Genomic DNA, 15,825 nt, shown 5'->3' on the forward strand with positions numbered 1-15,825 from the left:
TTTTCTATTTAGTTTGAATGGTCTTGTTGGTGTTGCACTGTTGCTTGTCTCTTTGTCCTACATTTCATTTTGCACAAATTTGTGAATGGTTTTTTGAACTTTCTTTTTTCTTTCTAATTTCCCTCAAGAACTTAGACCTATGGTAAAATGCTTTTTGGCATTTTTGATTGCATTGCCTCTTTTGCGCAACGAGACCAGCTTCAGAAATCAGAAGTGACTAAGAAATCCCACAAAATCTTTGCTACACTTGATTGATATGGTCCTCCTTCCAATGCAATCTCTTTTATGAAGAAAATTAAAATAATTTAGCAATGATGTAGATGTGAATGACCCAAAATCAATCATGGAAATTTTGGACTGGTGATGATGCTCATGTCAACGATAAACGCCAAGGCAATATTAAGGTGCGCGTGGAGTCACTAATCACGTACGTTTGTAACCAAGGCAAGAATATCGAATGGGACTTTACAAATATTCTATTTTTCCGATTTACGAAGAACAATGATAGATAAACCCAGAAATTTTTATCGATTAAAAAATAATATGCATGCATGAAAGGGTTTTAGAAGGCGACAGAGTATGCAGCTTTGCAGCGTTTGAAAATTAACAGGCTTCGCTTCGTTTAAAGCTGGCCATGCTAATGCCATATTTCTGTTTCTATTTCTCTTAGCACTATTTTAATTTACTGGGATTGACACCAGCTATTATTCTATGGTTTAAGATCCAAAAATATTTCCTTAATATTCTTCTGGGTTTGGAGATTACCCGTGGGGTAATCGGTTGTAAATTCCTTTTCTGACCAATACTCATGGGGACAATTTTGTGATTTCACTTGACAACACCATCTTCTTTAGTGACAGGGACAAATGCAAAACCCAACCGATTATCCAAGCTGGTATTAATCACAAAGGCGAAGAGCTTTATAGAGAGAGCCCCAAATAATAAAAGGAACACATGGCTTAGGCTGTGGGAAACCCTAGGAATCCTAATGAGCAATGACCAATGAAATAGCAGAGAGAGAGGAGAGGGTGACAGCTAAGGCTAAGCATCATAGGTAGAGCCAGAGAGGACCGTCTGAGAGACTACAGAGCCTAAAAGCTAAGAAAAGAAACAAGACCGGCGGGTCAGTCGCCGGTGACCCGCCGTCAGCAATTGTACCAACCGGCGTGAGCCTTTGCGGGACCCACCACCCCAAGGCTATCTTTGTCCCGTTGTGCCATTTAGTATATTTTGGTTTTTTGGGGTTTTGGGACCTCCCTCGATGTTTTCTAACTTTGTTTCCACAGAAACTAGACTGGGGTTCAAATTTGGTTTCTGCGTAGTGGGCCTGGCTGGAATAGACTTGATTTGGCTAGTTAGCTACTTAATTTAGGAGAGGAAGGGGAAGGTGTTTCTGACTTCTGAGTTTGAAAACAATGTCCGTTCTCTTTGCTCATTGATTCATTAGCATTTAGTTTTAAGCAATGTGTTGAACCTATTCTTGAAAGGGTTTGCCACATGAGTCCTACATTTTTCACAACCTAAGGGATAAGGTGTTGTAGGCTTATAGCTCATTTTGCATAACCTAAGTGATACTCGATTAGGGAACTTGAGAGGTGATTTTATACCTAATGTCCGCCAAGAAAATCACTCAGCTATGACATTTGAGTCATGGAAATTTGACCTAAGGATGCACAATGTAATTAGTTTTTACCGGAATCTTAAAAGCAGAGCATTGCTAAGTGTTCGGACTCATCAAAATAACGCTTGAACATTCTAGTGACATTACGTTTTAATATCCTCGAATTCTATCGCGTAGTGGTTGGTAACTTTAGTTGCGTCCGTAAGGTTTATTTTGAGAGGGTTAAAATGTGAAATTAGAAAGAAAGAGAAATCCTGGGCATAAATAATGTACACAAAATTAGGAAAATAATAGTTTGAAACTTGCAAGCAAAGCAAGAAGGGTTGGTCAACCATACACTCAAATCAGTCAACATAATGAAACTAAAAGCTCTGATGCAAGGCACAAAGAGAAGGTACGGGACCATGAAACTCTGGTAGGGGCAATAATAAAGAAGGGGGCTGGGGGGATTGATCACACCCATCATAAGACACGTGATCTTCAACTTTCCCCCCTACAATAGTACAATTATAGGTCTCGTCCTTTCTATTCTATCCATCAATTATATTTCATGCCAAATTTTTACTTATACTATGATCCGATGTTGACATTTTTATTGATTACATTATTGAGTGACTTTACTACAAAACTGAGGGGTCACAGTAATGTATAATGGAGCAGAAAACTTACTCACCCAATAGGTTTAGGATCATAATTCAATGTAGCATGTGTATCTATCCTTCAGTGGTCCTATTTCCCATGTTACACCTATACACATTTAGTAGCGCAATGTAGCATACACCTACTTAAAAGCAAACAAGTAATCACATATGCTGCATTCATACAACCATACAACCTCGCCTCTCTTTATCTGTTCGGTTGGCAAATTGTAGTTATATTGATTAAGAGCATTTTGACCATACCCGATATCTAAATTTGAGCTACACGGCCAAATATGGAGATCAAGAATCATCTTTCGTGGATAGTCATCCAATGCTACATAATTAAGAGCTTGTGGTAAATGCAATAAGAATTGTATCCGCTCTGCATGAAACAGTAATGACTACACAAGAATTATGTGCAGGAAACCTGTTTTGTGTTCTCAAGGGCGTAATAGTCAGCTGCTTAAATGCATTACTCAATTGAGTGAAGAACCTGTTCTAATATAATAAGTGAAGGTTCTTCACACAAATGAGTAATGGGTGAAGAAAGTGAGAACCTCTTTTAACATCATAAGTGCAGTCGGACTGAGAAAAAACAGCATAATAAGTGAAGAAGATGTATGAAGGTTTGGGAGTAGATATGGCATATTGATGCAAAGTTCTGGTCCACATATTTGCAGTGTAATTTAGATGACAGTGATGTGATCGTAGAAGTACAACACAGAAATTGAGCGAGATAGCAATTCACATCTTAGCATGCAGGGTCTTCAGAAATGAGCTAAACAGAGAAGTTCAACATTCAGGATGACAACTGAAGGATATGTATCAGTTCGATTAACAAAACCTAGAACAAAAAAATGGCAAAAAAACACTTCAACCTTCCCTACTGCTGTTACTGGACTGGGTCAGCATTGTGCCACCCCTTGGTACACGGAGGGATGCTCACAAACTCGTCAAATTCCTTTACATGAACGTCACAGCACTTCCACTGCAAAATTAGAAGACAGATATTATTGGAATTGTAGACATATGCACCGAATATATGACTGAATCAACTATGCAGTAACTCACCCCTCTCACTCGGTCATGGAAAACAGCAGGCCCCGGGTGGTAATTGCATGCCGTCTCATGGTTATCCCTCTCTTTGAAAGTTTGACCACAACCTTTATTTTTGCAGATTTGGGGCTGGTTTATGTCAATAATCTTTTTCAGCGGAGCAGAAGTGCCTTGATCATTTGTAATGCTTTCTGTAAGTGGCGTTGTGGCTACATTTACAGGCTTTGAATTCATTTCTTTGGCTTGTGAACCTGGAAAAGGCACAACTTGCTTCAGCCTAAAATGTAAAAAATAATTCCTAAGAAGACGGATAAGTCGTGCAAGGTGGAGCTTTATCATCAACCAAATAGAAGTAAATACATTACGTAAGGTATCTCGGAAAAAAAAATGATGTAAATTAGGGAATCAGCACAGATGGGGAACGACCCAAACAATCAGAAAAATACTTGAAGAGAATGAAAAGAGTTTAGATCAGACGATAACATAACATTTGATTCAAGAAGATAAAAACCTCATCAAAACCCAAACCCCCAAAACATATCTGTGTTTTGCCTCTTCTTAGATGTCAAAACCTGAAAAGTGGAATGTTAACTATTTTCCGCAGACCCCCAGCAATGTAAATAGAATATGCCATCATTGCATCAAATTCAACAAACCACCTAAAATTCATTTACAAGGAACTCTATTGCAGTTCTTTAACCCATTTCTTCAAACATCCATATCAATATGTCACTGATATCAGGACTTCATAAACTATAACATTCTTATTTTTCACCAAAAGTCACAACTAGAAATCACTATTACAATCTCTCCTAGTTGTCATACTTAAAAGCGTTCTAAATAGCCAGACTGTACCATGTCCATGAAAAAACCAATCAATCTCCTGACACACACCAAGCTTGAACAATTCAGACTAAAGCAAAACACAACCAAATGAACATACCATGCTCTGAACAGAAGAAACCCTGTTGGCACCTAGAGCAGGATTGTTTTGCTGACGCATCAGACGCAGGAGCTGACGTAGAAACAGGCGTCTTAGGTTTCGCCTTTGCCAAAACAGGTTTCTCTGTTGTGTGTTTACCTGTCTTGCATCTTCATTCGACCCAAAAAAAAAAAAGTAAAGAAAGGAAGGAATAGGAAAGTTAGAAACCTAAACGCACAATCAACTGAAAGGGATCTCAAGAATCACATAATTCCAAGAGAAAATTAGCACTTACCCTTCTAATTCTAAAAATAAGCTGAAATCATGACTTCTTTTCTTGCAACAACTCCACTCTTTAATCCCATCATGAAATATAGGCTGGAAAATAAAGATTTATTGCTTCACTTATGGTATCGAACTAAAAGAAAATAACAGAGCAAATCCAACAAAATCAATGGGCGTATTCGTATACTTACTCCCTGACGAATTGAAGACGCCCATGCGATCAAACCAAGCCCAAACATGCAAAAGAACAACCAGAATTAAATTATAACAAACAAGATTTCACAAAGCACAACTAAAAGTTGCGCAATCTATGACAACAATGACAACCTCCATGTTACATTACACAATGTGCATCGGTTTCAATTGAATCATATAACGAACTTCAACACAAAAATAGATTCATAAAAGCAAAACAAGCCAAATTTCCGACTCCATTTAAACCATAAAAGCCAGTCAGTGAGCTCATTCTTCAAATTACATCACAGAGATTTACTTCAAGATATAGATTGAAGTAAGTGGCGTATCCACCAGCTGAAATAAGCGTGTGTAGCTCTAATTACAAAATTGAACTTGAATTTCAATTAGGGATTCTTTCTCAAACAAAAGCCTGAAACCTCGAAATCGCAAATGACTGCTAGCGAAACCATAAATTATTAAAAAAAAAAAAAAAAAAAAAAAAACGAGTTGGGAGGAAGGGAGAGAGAGTACCGCATCGTGGTATTGGCAAGAACCTTCGGGATTGTTGTCTTCGGAAAACGTGGCGTCGCAGCCGATTCGCTGGCATTTAAGAAGAGCTGCCGGCTGGCCCTCCATTCTCTCTCTGTGTACGAATCTGTCTCTCGAGGAAGGAGAAGGAGAAGAAGAAGACTGAAAAAGAAAGACCGGCAAGTGAGTCCAACCGAAGCTCAAAACAGATTCGCCCACTTTGATTTTTCTTTTTCTTTTCGAAATTTCTCGAGAAGTTGCGCCCTGGTCTCGGCTATTGACTTTCCCGTCAAATTGTGGGAGTCAATGGGCTTAATTAATTTCAATTACGGGCTGGGGTCCCCGGTCACATGGGTTTTTTTGGATGAAAACCCAGTCCAGTGTAATGAGCTACAACTTGATCATTATTTGGTCAAAGAACCACTCTCTGTACTACATCTCATTTCGGGTCGAAATTTTTGAGTTCTGTCAATTCTAGAGTTATTCAAAAACTATGATTTGAAGGTGAGAAAATTTTAGTGAGAAAACAAAAACGGTCATTTTAGCCAAAAGACTGTTATAGACTTATAGTCCACAGTTTTGAAGAAAAAGTCATGGCCCCAGACAATTTTTTTTTTTTTTTTTTTAACAGAAAATTTCAAGATTGGGAAGAGTTGGAAAAGTATATGACTTGTTCGGTATGCTAATCTTGCTAGCACGAGCACCGGTTAGCACTTGCATGAGCTAGGTCTAGGCATCATTAGTCTCGCTAATCATAGTTAGCAATTTTTGCTTACTCTCTCATAGGATAAATGCAGTAGAACAAATTTACAGAAAGATGCTGCAGGGTAAACGATGTTTGGTATTAATTATCCATCAAAATTTGATTCTGAAGTTCATCTTTCGCAGGATACAATTTCTTAACTCTAGTATATGCCGTAACTTTCTCCAAACAGACTAGCATTCACACTTGAAGAAGAGCCCTAGGAATCATATTTACAAGCTGCTAAACGAGTCAAAAATATAGCTATGCACACAGATACTCCGAGAATGATAACTCCAAGCTAACTGAATATCCGGACATCAGTCACCTGCAACCTTTATAACAGAATTGGCAGTGAGCTCGAGACCTGATATTCACAAATCATACAGCTGAATCGTATAGCAACGATCAGAGACTTGATAGGCGGAAGAGGTCACAATACTCTGGTGTGTACTTCAATCATCGCAACTTTCTCCTGTGAAAGTGGGGAAAATGAAAGCTAAGACTCAAGGTTTGGATAGCTTCCAGAAACAAATTATACTTATAGGTGGTATAAGTGTATCCAGCCCACAGCAGACAACAATTCAATTTAAAAGAGGGATTATAAGAACCCTAGATAATATTACTTATAGTTCAAACTTGAAAGGTATACCGTCCTTGCAAGTGTGTGTCAGCGTGTCAGCATGCATATATGTGCTTCAGAGAGGGGAAAAGATAGAGACCTCATTATGTGTGGTGCCTTCAGGAGGAAACCAGTGCATAAGAACTCCCAAATTCATTATGGCAGGAGTCAGCTTAAACAAGAGAGGAGTTGTGACCTGTAGAACATCAATTTCTGGGTAAGTATATTGAGAGAGAGATCCAGTTTGCATGAAAATTGAATATAAAATTACCAGGCTAAGTGCTGTTGTTCCGAGAAGAAGCAGGTACATCTTCCCCTGTAGAATTTTTTTTATGTTGAAAAGAAAAACAACAATAACTAAATGAGATGAAATCAAGGCAAGAAAAATGAATGGATCCTATTCATTGCAAACTGATTGCCACATTTGGAATATACAATATTGAATCTGCAGTGTACGAAATAAAAATAATCAAATTTCAAATTGCATCTTAAAAATGAAAAGCTTTAACTTCTCAATGTTGGAGTGCATATTAACACAAAGTATCTTCTTAAAGTTTCTTTCAAGTACAAATATCTTCTTAGAGTTCTTATGTTGCAAAAATATTGTCATGAACTTCATTTCATCATTCAGCACTATTAACAGCTAGGTCTTCAAACCAAAACCTAGTGGTAAAATTTTATGATTCACCAAAATTCTATGCTTTTCAAGAAAACCAAATTACAGCGGTACATATGCAAATGTTGAATATACCCTGACTGGCCAAGAGAGCAAGAAGTTACCTCAATTAGATGAAGATTTGAGGCCCGGCTTAAAAGGACAAAAGCAAATTCTCCAATTTGAGCAAGCGAGACTCCAACCTATAAAAAGTAATCAAATCTAGATATTAGGACTTGTTAAATAAGTTTGTCAGAGACATATAAGATGTGAAAATCTTACATGAACTTACCATAAATGATGTCTTAAAGCTGTATCCAAAGGCCTTAGTAACTATAGTAACAACAGCAGTCTTTACCACTATAACTAGAATCACAGATGCTAGAAGTATGTCCACGTGGCTCCACAGGAAATGTACATGTATGAGCATTCCAATACTTGAAAGGAAGAGAGCTGCAAATAGGTTACGAATTGGCTCCACCTAAAATTCAGAGAAACATCATGTTCAACATCATAGTTCCCTACATCTGTTTTTTTTTTTTTTTTTTTTTTATCGGTACATATTTTCTCTGTTTTTTTTTTCTCCAAAAGGGATCAATAAAGTATTTATTTTAGGTAACAAGTAAAAACGCCGAGAGTACCTGATCTAAAGTATGTTGTGCAAAGTCAGTGGTTGATATCATAATTCCAGCCACAAATGAACCCAACTCAAGGCTAAGGCCCAGCTTATCACTGCACTGAAAGGATTACAGGAGATTCACAAGTATTAAAACAGCGTTGAGAACTACAAATATGTAGCAAGATCGCTATATTAGAACCATGCTACTTTTCTTACATCCAAATCTGCATGCTCGAAAAGTGGCATTTCATTATCTTAATGTTAAAAGGAGGCTAGTTTATACTTTATAGTGTCAAGAAATAAATTTTTAGACCATATTATATACTTCAAAAAATAGCATGATGAGCAGTCATTAGCTTTGATAAATACAAGAACAAAATAGTTCACTTACCCAAGCAGATAACAAGCAGAAAGCCACAACAGCCAGCTGATAAAGCTCATTTGTCTGCTTCAGAATAAGAATCATAAAAGAACAAATGAAGTTATAGTCGATCCAGATTCCAGAAGGTAACTAGCCCGCTCCAATAGAAAAGCAATACTTACTTGAGAGGACAACTTCATCATCAATTTAAGAAAGCGAGGAACAAACGACCAACAAAATACAGATGAGGCGGCAAGATATAATGATAAGACTAGCACCCTGAAGTAAAAACAAAATACAAGTTTATGATATGCAACAAGCTTGTTGTCAGTTTGTTGCGCAGTATATTACACAGATAATAAGAAAAATAAACTGAGTAAACTTGATCAAGGCAAGCAAACATGACAAAACAGATTCACACTTTCATTATGGCATCAAAACAAGGATGGAATAGAAACAATAAAAGACGGTAAGAAAAGAAAAAATGCAATCAAAGAAGGCAACAAAGCAGACTTACAACTTCCCCACAGATACCATCCCTTGGAAAACACCGCTATGACCACCCAAAACTGGGAGCAAAGCAAACAGTAAACCAACAGCACAATCCTGAAATAACCACAGTGATATAATGAATGGATATGCTCCGCATACAGCATTATTATGTAAAACTCGGTTATCAAGAAATTTAGCATTCAAGTTTTCACAGTTCAAAACCTACCTGGAAAATTAGCGTCCCAATTGTAACTTGACCATGAAGAGCACTATTACTATTCCTTTCTGCTAGAAATTTCACCACCTGATAAAAGGGAATACGAAAGAAATGAGGTTTATTCAAAATTCAGAAAGCAGCAATGAAGGAAGAAAAGTGACAATGTAATTAAGGGTCAGAAACATACCACTGCTGTTGATGACATTGACAGGAAGGAACCAACAAAAATCCCCTCAGACAACTTTGCTCCACATAACTGCAAAATTAGCAAAAGGGAAGCACAGTGTTCATTTTGACAGGAATTAACATCTTGTAAGAAAAACCAAATAATAAGACTGAGTATGCTAATACTATACCCCAGCAGTTATTCCACACAAGAACATAAATGTTATGATTTGAAGAAGCCCTCCAAGAACAGCTACAGGGCCCACAACTTTCAACTGCATTAATGAAAAGTTAAAAAGCCTCCCTACACAGAGGGTATTCTCCTCCTCTCCCTCAGGACATGTGTAGAATATAATCCTTTACAAACTTTCAGCAAAACTAAATGATGTTAAATTTCCAAAGCCATACATACCTTAGCCAAAGAAAACTCCAACCCTAGAGCAAAAAGAAGAAATACAACACCAAATTGTGCAACAGTTTCTACCTGTAGCAAAAGATGAAAGGATTACAAAAAAAAACGTTACCAGAGGTGTGATCGCAGGTAAGCTTGACATAAAAGTAACACAGAGATTTCCAAGAAAGTGAATAATAGTTCTGTTCTGCTCTTATTCTTTTATATTAGACTATGAATGACAAATTGTCACTTCAATATGGATAAAGGGCATCAAATGCGGTGTAAGTTAAAGAAGGAGCAACCCTTTGGCACTTTGACTTTCTAAATTTTACCATAGTTGATATTTGAATCCATGGCTTAAAATCCCGATACATTTTGAAAGCATTTATAGTTTAAGAGGAGAAAAAAGAAAAGGTGTTCAATCTCCTAAACAGAAGCAAGAGGCATCATTTAATAAACTGGTTCTTTTTTATAAGATTAATATACGATGTGCATAACACTTTCTCCAAGATCATAACTATATTTCCATGAAAATGACAATCATTGGAGCTACAATATTGTGGGAAGAATAAAAGTAGGTAGGTGCGGGAAATTTATATAGAAACTATAACTCTCATATCAACAAAGAATAGAAATTGTAACTGATCCCACTTCACACCAACGTACCTGTACCATTTCACTGATGAACATGAGACCCCCTGGTCCAATGAGAGACCCCGCAAGAAGATAGCCCACAATCACCTATCATATAGGCATAAATCAGAAAAATATAACCACAGTTGTATCATATGAATAAGTTAACGAGACGTAGCCGCATTTTATTAATGTTGCCATGCAGATAAGCACCAAGCTACAAATGAGTGAAAATTATCAATAAGTGGAAATTAGAGACTAAGATTTAAAAACAAACCGGTTGCCCCAAACAAGAAAACACAATTCCCCCAATGGCAGCAGAAACTATGATAACCACCAAATCAGAAATTAACCTGTAAAAGTGTCAAGTGTCAACCATATATAATTTGTACCAAGAAGTAAAATCAAAACTTAGAAACTAACCAACATCTAGTTTGTCATACAAAAACAAAAGATGATGGCTATTTGGGGAAACATTAGGTTTTTCAGGTATTGCAAGAACCATAAAGGAATATCAAATTAACCAACAACTAAGATGTTTTTCTCCATCTCTGGTGATGCATTAGTATTACCATTGGAAATTTGTGTTGCAATCAATAACCAAAGCTCAGTTCCAGAATTATTTATGTATAGCACAATCAGGAAAGGACTATTTAACGATACCTCAAATCTACTTGAAGTACTGGATATTTGGATTTCTTGTTCGACATCACGAACACATTGTCCTATCAGTAAACAAGTAAAATAAGCTAACAGGTTTAAACAGAAACTTAAACAATTACTACTGAGAATCTCTGCCAAAGCTCTCAACATAAAAAAAGATCATTTGTAACAACTATCAAAGTACCTTTTTGTCAATCAAGGTTGTTGTTTCCTCAGAGTCTTCATTCTCCAGGGAAAAAACACCTTGAAACTGATAAGATTTTGTGCCGCTGAATAACCAAAACAAACTAGTCAGTATACATTACTACAAGTCCATAACAAAGTAAAATCGCATCTCATTCCGTTATAAATTTAACATGTTGTCACAACACAATCATCTTGTCATTGAAAGACTATTACAACATTCACGTACTTAGTCTCCTGAGTATCATTTTTATTGCCCTTCTCATGAGTGATCTTAGCTACAGTCTCCAGTACCGCCTGAAATACAGAACCACCACCTCTTCAACATAATGATATCGATGAAAGAAGAAAATAGTAAAAATCACAGAATTAAAATCAATTCAATTAATACGTTCAAGATTTACAGAAATGGTACACAGACCAAATTCTTGCATTTTGATACGAGAGGCTCATAAGAATAACAAAAAACTTACTTGTTGATCAGCCACACTACTGTTAAAGCTGCTTTTATCAGATCCTAATAAAAATTTAAACCAAACAAAATGTTAGCTAGAGCATATGAAACCACATAATCCAGGAACAAAAATAATGCATCAATTACTAACATCAAAAGCATATTGTAAACTATAAGCAGCTGCGTTTAACTAAAAAAAAAAAAGCTACTAATAATCCGCTTAGTTCTTCAACCACAACCTCACTCAACTCCTCTAACCTAAACTGAATCAATTCAGATTTTCAATTTCAAACCAGAAGCCACAATATACGCACAATGTAAGCTAAAACCGAAGAGAAAATCGGAAGAAGTGACCTTCGGGCTGATCGTTATCGGAGAACTCTTTCTCGAGAACCCGATCGAACATTTTGGCGATGGTGCCGTCGTTACTTTCCGGTGCGGAAGAGTTCACCATAGTCCCGTAGAACCTCTCCCTCATTTCCTTGTCGGATCTCACCGCGGACGAAACCCTCGAGTGAATCAAAAGCATGGCAACGCAATAACAGAACCCGAACCCGAACCCGATGGACCGGGTTCGTTTTCTCTTCGCCATGGGAAATGTGGCCGGGGAATCGAATCGCCGCCGACTCGAATTTAGGGTTTGAGAGGAATTGAATTGAATTGAATTGAATTGAATTTGAATTTGAATGCGTGAGAAAAAAGGAAGGCCTTCCCTTTTTTTTTGCTTTCGCAGGTTCGCTCTCTCCTCCTTCCTTTTTGTCCGCGATTTGTTGATTTGGGGACTTTTAGTTGTGTTCAGGCGGGATCAATACATCACGTGACCGTATGATATGAACGCGGGGAACCTATTACAGCGGGGGTAATGTTGTCTTTTCAAAGCCTTTTATAAAGGGGAATAATCCATGTGGTCGTTTACCTTTCTTTTCCACGCACGAGTATTTTTTTTTTTTTTTTCTTACGACTTATAAATGAAATTTTTTTATTGAGCTTTTTTTTTTTTTTTTTGAGAATGTCATTTATTTTAGAGAAAAATTCAGCTACCGTTCCTAAATTATTCTGCCAAGACCAATTTAATACCAGAACTCTCAAAAGTATCAATGTGATACCCAAAGACTTATATTGACATCAACGTGATACTTTCGTCCAAAATCCGTGAAAGCTCTGTCTATTTGCTGACGTGGCAAGCACGTGGGTCCCATATGATACTTTTATTAAGAGTAGAATAGTGTTTCACTACTAACTAATTAAAAAAAAGAAAAATGGATCAGCACCGTAGCCACTACACACTCCTCTCGACTCTCATTTTCCCCAAATCACCTGAGATAGAGAGGCAATTGCAATGTCGGACTTCATCCCCGACGAGATGATCCTCCAAATTCGCCGAATCCCACTTCGAATCGGCCCATATGAACCAAACCCTAACTTGCTCACTCCTCCTCTTAATCTCTACCAAAACCCCCCAGCTCGAATCCCTAGAACTAGACTGGCTTCCCTTTGGAGACTGTACTTCCGCCGTAAAGCTTGCCTCCCCTTTAACCCGACCCGACTGCAATGGGCTCTTCTGCGCATGTCTTCGTTACAGCGAATACCATATCTGGAATCCATCAATTGGAGACTACTAGCCATTACCTTTCCCTCCTTTCCCTTCCAGCGAGATTGGCCTTAAACATCATGGATTTGGGTACGTCTCTACCACCAAAGACTACAAGCTCATCGTGTCCGCTAATTATGGTGACCTTGTTATGGACATGAATGTATGATGATTTTATATGACCACAGTCTACTTTCGCTTGGGATGGGGAAAGAGATTGGAAGTTTGGAAATAGAAAACTGGATCAGATCCCTGAAGAAAATTGGATCGATCGGCTTCGCCGGCTCTGGTAGTCACCCAAAGTTAAGACATTGTTTGTTCTTGTTTTCTCAATTTGAATTGGATTAGAAGTTATCAAATTGCTGCATTTACATGTAATGTGAGATTCTTGATGTTGATCAATGAAAGTAATATCATTTCAGTTTTTCAGATAGAAAAAAAAAATTAACAAAAGAAAAGGGTAAATTGGTCATTTACCTTTTTTTTGGGATCCACGTGCTTGCCACGTCATCAAATAGATAGCCGTCATGGACTTTGGACGGAAGTATCACGTTGATGTTAATATAAGTCTTTGGGTATCACATTGATACTTTTGAGAGTTCATGTATCAAATTGGCTTTGACAAAATAATTTATGGACGGTAGCTGAATTTTTCTCTTTTTCTTAATCTTATCAACTCACTACTAATCTTCATTTCGCGAGATTTTGCAATTATGGATTGGTGTTGTGGGCTGAATTTATACACAAACTCTTTAGGGGAATTACATGAGGCAAACTAGTTGGAGTTTAATTTCATTCCTATCATCGATCAATTGGAGCATTCATAATTGATATATGTTTATTCTTCCTTAATGCAACTATCATTGTGTTTGTGCTTGTTATGATGAAATATTAAATACGTGTTTGCTTACCATGGGCATCTCATGATTGGTGTTCTTTAAATTCTGCATATATAGTCGTATATAACCACCTCGATAATGATTGTCCAAAACATTACATTATACTTGTAACTAGCAATAGTTCATCATTACAATTTATATTGGTTGGAATTATGGGTTTCAAGTATATGATTGGAATGGAGGGTTTGGGAAATCATTATATATTTTTCGTCCTCATTTTAAGAGAGAGCTACTAGTTATAACTTATAAGTTACCCATCAATGAAAGCCACAATTATAAGAGTCGTATGTTAAGCTCAATCGCTGACAGAATTTAATAAGCTTTCATTAAAGAACTTACATAAAATTATAGATATTTAGCAATTTCAAGCTCCTACCATTAGTGATAATATATTTTGGTTCGACTAAAACTAAATTTCAGTACTGAATTTATAGTATAGAATTTCAGAGGTTTTCTTTGTTGAAAAGATGTAAATGCTAATAATTTAATAAAATTACATATAGACAACCTACACGTGACACGAGCTATCAGAAGATGCATTACATATTTACGGCATTACGTAATTTGTTATATTAATTTTTTGTCAAATATTGATAAAAAAATGTCCAAACTCCTATCATATTGGGTTGAAGTCCTTAAACAGTAAATTCAAAAGCCCAAAGCCCAGAACACCAATGTATCGACGTGTCTCACCCACCGTCCACCCAACTGTCAATGACTCAATGGAGTGTGGCATCCACAGTCTTCACTATATCCTATAAAAATCTCATCTTCACCACCAAATCGATCCCCTCAACAAACCCAGAAACTCCCACAGACCTATTTCAATGGCGTCGACTATCACCACTACCGCTCTGGTTTCTTCCTGCTACACCAAATCGTCAAGCCCCTGTTCGCATCTCAGCAGCACAAGAGCCACAACCTTCGGAGCTCACCGCTTCGCCTACCCTTCCGGCGTAAATTTCAGCCGGAGGCCGAAGACAAGCGCGGTGGTGAGAGCGGAGGTTCAGCCGATTAACCCAGAGATTAGGAAGACTGAGGCGAAGGTTGTGGACTCTGTTGTGGTCACTGAGCTCGCTAAGCCCCTCACTGCATACTGCCGGTAAATTTTTAGCTCAGTGTAGTTAATTTAGTTCTATGATTATATTAGGTCTGGAAAGATTTAATCTTTGGAGATGAAATGGGGTATGTGATTGAATTGTGAAGGGGATAATTAACAATTAGGCATTTGTTGTAGTGGTTTTCGATTTTGAAGAGTAATTCTTGAAGTTGGTTTTAGCGTTTCTAGCTCAAAATTTAGTGCCAAGACTTGCATTGGTGGATTTGATTAAATGTTGTTACTTTTTATTGTCTGATTATGGAAAAATCAAATTTTGGAGAAGAAGTACTTTATTTGGTTTCACAATTAGCTATTGATGCCTTTGATGTGGTGCTTTTTCTACTAGAAGAGCTCTCTTTGAACTTAGTCTGGGAAGTTCTAGCCGTAAATTAGTGTTAGTATTGGCATTGCTCAATCATGAATTTGGAACAAACTGGGTCATTGTAATATCAGCATTATCTTGCTTAATGTCATGGATTGTCTGCTGAATTTTGTGGTTTTTTTGTATGTATAGGTGTTGGAGGTCAGGGACTTTCCCCTTGTGCGATGGAAGCCATGTGAAGCATAATAAAGCTACTGGTGACAATGTCGGGCCATTGCTCTTGAAGAAGGAGTAAAGCTTTAGAATTCAGTAGAGGTGCTCGGATATTGAAATGAAAAATCGACAGTTCTTAGAGGCACTAGTTTGAAAACCTATTCGAGGGTCATCTCCTAGAGTATGAGATGGCTATGACAATGCATCATTTGAAATATGTTGTCAAGTATTTGTTTGAGATTTTGAATAGAGATCTAAACAGCTTTCTTTA

At 37.3% G+C, this 15,825-nt stretch overlaps 3 protein-coding genes across 5 annotated transcripts; 1 reads left to right on the forward strand and 2 right to left on the reverse strand.

Annotated features, from left to right (window-relative positions):
• Positions 1 to 2,883: 2,883 nt before the first annotated feature.
• LOC133715342 (cysteine and histidine-rich domain-containing protein RAR1) lies at positions 2,884 to 5,422 on the reverse strand. Of its 2 annotated transcripts, XM_062141812.1 has the most exons (6): positions 5,234 to 5,422; positions 4,717 to 4,719; positions 4,536 to 4,618; positions 4,262 to 4,410; positions 3,334 to 3,569; positions 2,884 to 3,250 (listed from the first exon to the last, which is right to left on the reverse strand). In XM_062141812.1, the coding sequence occupies exons 1-6, from the start codon at positions 5,336 to 5,338 to the stop codon at positions 3,155 to 3,157; spliced, it is 672 nt and encodes a 223-aa protein (XP_061997796.1). In that variant the 5' UTR covers positions 5,339 to 5,422; the 3' UTR covers positions 2,884 to 3,154. The 2 variants fall into 2 exon arrangements, with proteins under 2 accessions (XP_061997796.1, XP_061997794.1); XM_062141810.1 differs by lacking the exon at positions 4,717 to 4,719.
• Positions 5,423 to 6,048: 626 nt separating this feature from the next.
• Positions 6,049 to 12,136, reverse strand: LOC133715808 (K(+) efflux antiporter 5). Of its 2 annotated transcripts, none has more exons than XM_062142465.1 (20): positions 11,785 to 12,136; positions 11,450 to 11,493; positions 11,206 to 11,273; positions 10,978 to 11,062; positions 10,794 to 10,855; positions 10,408 to 10,483; positions 10,164 to 10,238; positions 9,516 to 9,587; positions 9,295 to 9,378; positions 9,126 to 9,194; positions 8,948 to 9,025; positions 8,747 to 8,835; positions 8,412 to 8,508; positions 8,260 to 8,316; positions 7,891 to 7,986; positions 7,542 to 7,730; positions 7,375 to 7,452; positions 6,866 to 6,910; positions 6,695 to 6,790; positions 6,049 to 6,447 (listed from the first exon to the last, which is right to left on the reverse strand). In XM_062142465.1, the coding sequence occupies exons 1-20, from the start codon at positions 12,020 to 12,022 to the stop codon at positions 6,406 to 6,408; spliced, it is 1,740 nt and encodes a 579-aa protein (XP_061998449.1). In that variant the 5' UTR covers positions 12,023 to 12,136; the 3' UTR covers positions 6,049 to 6,405. The 2 variants fall into 2 exon arrangements, with proteins under 2 accessions (XP_061998449.1, XP_061998450.1); XM_062142466.1 differs by having other exon boundaries at positions 8,260 to 8,313; positions 11,785 to 12,132.
• A 2,557-nt stretch (positions 12,137 to 14,693) lies between these two features.
• LOC133715760 (CDGSH iron-sulfur domain-containing protein NEET) lies at positions 14,694 to 15,825 on the forward strand. Its single transcript, XM_062142400.1, has 2 exons — positions 14,694 to 15,022; positions 15,534 to 15,825. The coding sequence occupies exons 1-2, from the start codon at positions 14,748 to 14,750 to the stop codon at positions 15,634 to 15,636; spliced, it is 378 nt and encodes a 125-aa protein (XP_061998384.1). The 5' UTR covers positions 14,694 to 14,747; the 3' UTR covers positions 15,637 to 15,825.

This window comes from Rosa rugosa, chromosome 6, assembly GCF_958449725.1.
Source record: "Rosa rugosa chromosome 6, drRosRugo1.1, whole genome shotgun sequence".
Classification (NCBI taxonomy): Eukaryota; Viridiplantae; Streptophyta; class Magnoliopsida; order Rosales; family Rosaceae; genus Rosa; species Rosa rugosa.